The following is a 7,098-nucleotide window of genomic DNA, read 5'->3' as shown; positions in this document are numbered from 1 at the left end:
TTTGCAAAATTACTCATATTCCAAAGCAAATTAAGCTTAGTTCCAAAAAAAATCCACAAGACATATTGAGTTGATTTCATCTCAAATTTAAACAGCAAATCTGTGTTAGTCCTCTAGGGAACAGATCACCAAAGCCGTTGGACACGTGTGAAAACCAGTTACTCGGGAGAAAATGGCTTCTTATTGCTCAAAGACATCCCAGAAGATCATTTATGAAAAGGTGCCGATTGATTCAGTGGATGGATATCTTACGCCGAGGGAATATGAACTCGAGAAGATCCTCTGTCGTGGTCCTACTGCAGCATATGCTCACGTCAATGAGGTCTGGCCTAACGTCTACATTGGCGATGAGTAAGTGAGCCAACCTCTAAAAAAAACTATCATGTAGAATGCAAGGCACAACATAATAGCATCAAAATAAACCACAGATTATATTGAGGAAAAAAATTCAAACTATTCAGTTCTCAAGCACCTATCAAAACGTTTGGTACTTAACAATACCAAAATAATGTAACATACAAATTTTAGTTACTTGATGCTAAGTAAATAATTATATATAGGTTTTGGAAAAGAAAGCTAACCCCCTTAGGATCTATGGTTTTACGTAATAAGACATATCTGACCTTCATCTAGTGTTCACCAAGCACCAGTGGTACATAAACCTAACCTTGCGTGACAATAGAAATTACCCTGTCATTATTTATTCATTGCCTGAGAGAAGTCGAGACACTCACCACAGCATCTCAACAGGGTTGAAGTTTGAACTTGGGCATTCCAACATCCACATTCTTTCAGTTGTACATGTAGTGGTTTTGATTCTTGGTCCTCTTTCGCAGTCCAGTTCTTCTGCAAACCATCCCTCTCAAGAATTCACTGATATAGGGAAAAATTCACAGTAGACTCCTTGAGAGAGAAGTGTTTGAGTCTTGCAGCCACAGAACACGTCCGAGTCATCACCTCTCTGCCACCAAGTTCATTTGAGGTTCTTGTGATGACAGAGTGCTTGATTTTTTTTGATATATGCAACATTTCACATTACATCTAGAGGATTCCGCTCTGGTCTTGTCTATCCAGAGGACACCGTTCCAGAACACTTGTGGTTTATTCTAGTGCTATTTTGAAAACCGAAGCTGTAGAGAGGCTTCCCTCCTGATTACCCCTCCCTGAAAGCCATTCATCTTCAGTATTTTCCTTATAGGAGAATTTTAAAGTCTAATGTTTGCCATGTTGACAGAGGGCTGCAGATCCCTGGATGGAGCCTCGTGGTTCATGCAGCCTATTAGAGCATAGCGTGTGGCGTGATCTTTGGGTAAATTTGGTGGGATGCCCACTCTGGGGTAGACTGGCAACAGTTCTGAACTTTCACCTTCTGTAAATTACCTTGCCCACTGAGGAAAGACAGACTTCCTATTGTTTGGAAATGGCTTTATAAAACCCCATGCAAATGAATAAGCAGCATCAATGATTTCCTTCAGAAGGGTGATTACTAGATGAAATATGATGTCATTAAAAAAAGTGTCCTTTATATAAGCACTGTGCATGAAAATTCCCATTTTATTTAAGTCAATAATGAGCCTATTTAGACATTTTTAGTTTTTGTGTGTGTATTTGTGCATGTTGGGGGTGGGGGTCAACGTTAACTGGTAGAAATTTGTTGAGCAGAGAGATTGCACGTAATCGCTACGTCCTTAAGAAGATGGGAATGACACACGTCCTGAATGCGGCGGAAGGGAAAAAGAACAGCGTGGACACTGGGCCTGACTACTACAGCGACATGAACATTGACTACTATGGAGTAGAAGCAGAGGACATTCCAACTTTCAACCTAAGCCAGTTCTTCTATTCGGCTGCACAGTTTATCGACTACGCACTGAGCGGACCGGAGAGTAGGTTATAAGCCTGTCTAGTTATTTACACTTACGTGGAGTACTATGACGAAATTAGTAATACATAAGCAGACAAAATATATGCTCAAGAGATAAAAGTATGCCAATTAGATATAATTTAGTAAGTTAGAGAAACATTTATTTTGTATAAGGATTTTTTTTGATAAAAAAAAAATAAAAAATTAGATGAAAAAGCCACAGCAGTTCCCAAATGAAGTAACGCTTCTGTTCCAATTGTACTTAACGTGGTAGAAAAGGACTGATTAAGTAAACACGTCGGAGCAAGTTTGAACCCATTAAAACAGCATCTGGCCGTTTCTTTCAGACAAGCTTCTGGTTCACTGCGTCATGGGGAGGAGCCGGTCAGCCACGCTCTTCCTGGCCTACCTAATGATTCACAAGAACATGACCCTCGTGGACGCCATCGAGCGCGTGAAGCAGCACCGGCGCATCCTTCCCAACTGGGGCTTCTTAAAACAGCTACGGCAGCTGGACATGCAGCTCCAAGGGCAGCTGGAGAGATCAGACGGTGACATGGGTCACGACACAGAGACGGCGAAGGACGAGCATGACACACAAGGGTCAAAATAAAAGCCTCTATGTATTTCCATTGAAAGAGCATACAACGACTTCAGTTCCAGAAATGAACAACTAATAGAGGGAAAAATATTACAGAGTCATTCTAATGATACCTGTACATTTGGCTTTATTTTACTTTTCAAAAGACATTCAGCTTATTCGATAATCTTTGCCTTGGGGCATAAACTTAAAAAGAAAAAATCTCCATTTTTAAAAATAATTTAAAAAACTGCAGATTAACAATGTACATAGTCATCTTAATGTTTTTGTATCATCAAGTGACATAATAGGCTTCATTTGCGATTAACTGAACTCAGGATCTTTACATGACACAAAAATCGCCTTAAGGTTATTGATGACCATTTTATTAATAAAAGTCAAATATGTTCAAGATGGTCACCATAAGTGCATGTGGAACCGCTAAAGACCCAAAATTCAGCAGAGTGACAGGGGAGAGCTAATTTCACTTAAGACAAAAAGGACAATTGGATCAAGCAATTGTGGTCAGGTAGGATAAAATTACAACAGCACAGCAAGACCAGAAGAAAGATCTATACACGTGCTTAATGACAAGCATCTCCATTTAAACCCAGAAGATCCATGCCCATGACTTGAGGCACATGGTCAACGGTGCTAAAGCTTACAAAACCTCAGTGACAAGTGATACGTTTCTGTGCCTCAAAGCTACTTCCTTAAAGACCGATAGCATATATACATTCCACAATCTCAATTAATTAACGAGAAGTCTGAACATCCAACTGTCACGAGCTTTTCAATGAGCTAACAAATAACAGAAGCCTACACATGGTTCATCATAATTTATTTTATGCTAAAATGTACAGCATTTTAAGGGACTAAGATAACTCATAAATACGAGACTTGTTCTGTACTATTTTGTACACATAAGCAGGTTTTCCCCTCTCATTCCTACCAGCCACTCTGTACAGGTACAAAGGCTACAAAAAAAAGGAGTATTAACAGACACGAGTACAATTTGCTTTTTACATGCGATTCATTAGCTTAGTTTGTTCTATTCACAGGCTACTGCTCTACGCTTTCGTAAAATATAAATCCCACATCTTATAAAGATAGAAAACAAATCTACAGATGGAATGAAAATGTAAAGTTAAAGGCATTTCCATAAAATACAACTTTGGACTAAATTTATTTTATCTTCATCAGCGTTACTTTTTAAAATTCTGCCACATTTCGGTTCGCATACTTTGAAATGTTTTAGAACTTTTCGGGTACAAATATGAGATATGCTTCATTATTTAGACAGAAATCAGTCTGCATTATAAAACAGAAAGCTGCCTCCTTTAAGGAAATTTGTTACAAAAAGTTCAGAATTATACACATTTAGCAATAAAACCTTTCAAACTTAACCAAAAACAAAACTAAGTTTACAATTTGTACAGTATTAGAATTAACAAAAATATAGTATAATCTTTCTCCCATAACAGGGAAATCTAATGAAGGCCATACATTTTTAAAATGGCTTGCTATTAAGCACAACACTTGTACAGTACTACTTAATGCACTGTCACTAACAAAGACATTGTAGCATGCTAAGTGTCACTTTACAAAAAATAAAACAATGTACAATAATTTAAACGTACAAAGGCATAAATTATGGTACAAACTAAATTTCAGTACTGTTGGACAGGTAGACTGAAAGGCTCTAATACACGTTCACTATCGGTAGCAGGCACATTAAATAGCTTCATCACCCAGGCTGCCAAAAAACCGCAGAGCCGGTACAGAAGCCTCCTCTTGCTGAAGCTCATCATCAAATACATTTGAGAGCGGACGACACTAAATCAAATCAAATCTGTTAATGTAAGGCTTCCCAAAAACCAGGAAAAAAAAAATAAGCTTAGAGAATGTGTCAAAAACATTTTTTTTTTTTTTTCTTTTTTTGCATTCTTACCAAGTGCTGGTTTTTCCATAGAGTAACCAAAAATAACTACATACAAGGGGGGGGGAAAAAATTATATAAATAAAAAAATTAAAAACTGTAAATAAAAATGGGCTATTGGAGATCAAGAACTGAAGACTAGCGTCTCATAAAAGGTCCGTTTAAAGACTGTTTGGACATGCTGGCGTTCATGTAACCATGGTGACTGGCTGGGGTGTACATCATGTTGGCATGGGGCGGAGCCTGCATGGGCTGTTGGGGGTATGGCTGTGTTCCCATCATGCCCATCTGCATAGAGTATTGCGGGGACTGGTTCATGTAGGTATGGTTGCTGTGGTAGCCGCTGTTCATCATGGGCTGAGTCATCCGGTACCCATTCATGGCATTGAGAGGGGCCATATTCATGTTCATGGAATTCACGTTGTAAGCTGGTGCAGGCATAAGATTCACCCCCATGTTCATCCGAGGCATGGCCAGCGTCCGACCAGGGGTCTGCATAGGGACGCCCTGTGGGGTCCGGCCGTACATCTGCTGTTGGTGATGCGACAAGGGTACAGACTTGGACCGGATCGAGATGTGGTTCTTGGCGGCCATCTGAGTTTGAAGCCTCTGTGACGGGGGTATTCCCATGTTTGACGCCGCCATGTTGCGCTGTAGCATCATCGGCGGGGGGGTGAGGTTTGGGGGAGGGGTCATGGTGGCCTGTGTCTGGGGTCCCCCAGGGACCGCGTGTGGGGACTGCGGCAATGACACAAGGCCGGAGTTGCTGAGCTGCGAAGACAGGGGGACGGTGTTTGCATAGGATGTGATGGGGTGCGAGGACGAATGGCTGAAAGGCAGAGGGTGGTCCATCAGCGTGTTGGTCAACTGCTGGAGCTTGGCCAGGCTGAACGTGGCAGACGGCTGGGGGTAATGCCCCCCGGCGTAGTCACTCTGGCTCATCCGCTCGTAGAGACCGAGGTTTGGGTTGCCGGACTCTGGGATGTCGCTGAGCTGCATGGGCGAAGTGAAGGTGGTAGGCATGCCACATTGAGAGAGCTGCTGCTGGTGATGCTGGTTTCCACTGGGGGGCCTCTCCACGACACAGCCCTGGGGGGACTTAACCCCACAGCTCTGTGGAGAGCTCATGCTGTTCTGTTGAATCATGCTGCAGCTCCCGTTGACGCTGGCCATCTGCTGCGTCACAGCGCAGCTGCTCTGGGACAGGCCACTGGAGGAGATGTTGCTGTAGGAACAGCTACTCTGCGAGGAGTTCGTCCCGCATATGCTGCCCCCGAGCGTGGAGTCGTAGCTGCTTGGGTTCTCATAGTTTTCTGTTGTGCTTTCGATGCTTCCCAGGTCGCTGAACCCGCTGTCGACGACCTGCTGTGAATGGTCCGAAACAGAGGGGACATCCATCATGGGGCTCGTCTCCATGTTTTGCAGGGATGGCATGGAGATGGCACCCTGGTCGGGGCTGATCTGCGCGTAGCTGCTCTCCAAGACGGAAACGGCGGGGCTGCTGACGGAGCGAACAGATTGGCTGGGGTGAGAGTGGACCGATGACATGGGGCTGCTGTGATTTGACTGCTGACAGTCGTCCAGGGGCGCCATCTGGGGGCTTTGGTCTATATGAGTGTATCGCTGCAGGCTCCGGCAAGCCTCCTGCGTTTCAGCACAGTCCTGGAAATGGCTGTCCTGCTCAGCTTCTTGGGTAAGCGACTGGACTGCCTGCACAGTCTCTGAATCGATCTCGTGGCAGGAAGCATGAGCGCCCTTTCTTACCACCAATCCCAGGGATTCGCTCTCCTTTTGGTGCAGTTCACGATTGTGCTCTTCATCAGACTCCGAATCCACAGGACGCTCCGAGTCAGCCGTGACCTCCTCAATGCCCTTGCTGGCAGTGGGAGGGAGCTCTCCGTCGCAGCTCGGAGCTGGGTCCTCCTGACATGGTTCCTGGCCGTTTAGATCGTTTGGATCTAAAAAAGGTTCTTTGTATTCTTCTGGATCTTTTAAAGCGTCCTGCACTTTCCCATCTTTTTCGATATCAGCTGAATCTGCATGGCCATCATCTTCATCATCAGCGTCATGATCTTCGACATGCACCGGCTCCTCCTCTTCCTCCTCATCTTCGTCAATCTCATCCATTCGCGTACTGTGCTCCTGCTCGTCGACCATGTGCTTGCTTTCGTCCTGATCGTCTACTGCATTGTCAGCATCCTCTTGGCTTTCGTCGTGGCTAAAGGAATCTTCGGGAGAACCCAGTTTGTCAAAAAACTGGTCCTGTTTCTTGGGGGTTGAAACTTCAGGAGCTTGGGGGTCTGAGAGAAGAGTATCAATTTCTGCATCCAGAGGCTCCACATCTTTTCCAGGTTCGACATCCTCCTCTGTGATGGCAGGAGCCTTCTCTGGACTCTCCTTCGGTTCTTCGATTGGGATCTGATGGTCGGCCTCCATAGGCGTTTCGGGTGGAGTATAGAGATTCAGCTTAAAGCCCATTTTCTGCTCCCTCTTGAGCCTCCATTTCGGGGGCCCTCGCTTAACCCCTTTGGGCCACCCTTTCTTGCGCTTGGGCGGCCGAGGATTGTCTTCCTTCATCAAAACTACATGGAAATGAGAAAGGGGGGGGGGGGTAAATTGAAGTGAGGTGAATCAAAGCTCACAAAGATTTAATTCAGTATCCACAAGGAGTGAAAAATGTCTATGTGGGAAAAAAACAAACATCAAAATCATCTA

The 7,098-nt window shown here is 44.1% G+C and overlaps 2 protein-coding genes across 8 annotated transcripts in view; one reads left to right on the top strand and one right to left on the bottom strand.

Annotated features, from left to right (window-relative positions):
• Nucleotides 1-172: 172 nt before the first annotated feature.
• Nucleotides 173-4,195, top strand: dusp29 (dual specificity phosphatase 29). Of its 2 annotated transcripts, XM_072703353.1 has the most exons (4): nt 173-351; nt 1,663-1,886; nt 2,212-2,398; nt 3,400-4,195. In XM_072703353.1, the coding sequence occupies exons 1-4, from the start codon at nt 173-175 to the stop codon at nt 3,482-3,484; spliced, it is 675 nt and encodes a 224-aa protein (XP_072559454.1). In that variant the 3' UTR covers nt 3,485-4,195. The 2 variants fall into 2 exon arrangements, with proteins under 2 accessions (XP_072559454.1, XP_023653910.1); XM_023798142.2 differs by lacking the exon at nt 3,400-4,195 and having other exon boundaries at nt 2,212-2,502.
• The window catches only part of kat6b (K(lysine) acetyltransferase 6B), a 28,819-nt gene continuing 24,989 nt past the window's right edge, over nt 3,269-7,098 (bottom strand). For all 6 annotated transcript variants that reach the window (XM_023798057.2, XM_072703352.1, XM_023798047.2 and 3 more), the window contains one exon: nt 3,269-6,965. In XM_023798057.2, coding sequence (XP_023653825.2) covers nt 4,522-6,965 — 2,444 coding nt within the window. In that variant the 3' untranslated portion in view covers nt 3,269-4,521. The remainder of the gene's footprint in view (nt 6,966-7,098) is intronic.

Source organism: Paramormyrops kingsleyae, chromosome 20 (genome assembly GCF_048594095.1).
Source record: "Paramormyrops kingsleyae isolate MSU_618 chromosome 20, PKINGS_0.4, whole genome shotgun sequence".
NCBI lineage: Eukaryota > Metazoa > Chordata > Actinopteri > Osteoglossiformes > Mormyridae > Paramormyrops > Paramormyrops kingsleyae.
This window is presented reverse-complemented; position numbering and strand designations above follow the sequence as displayed.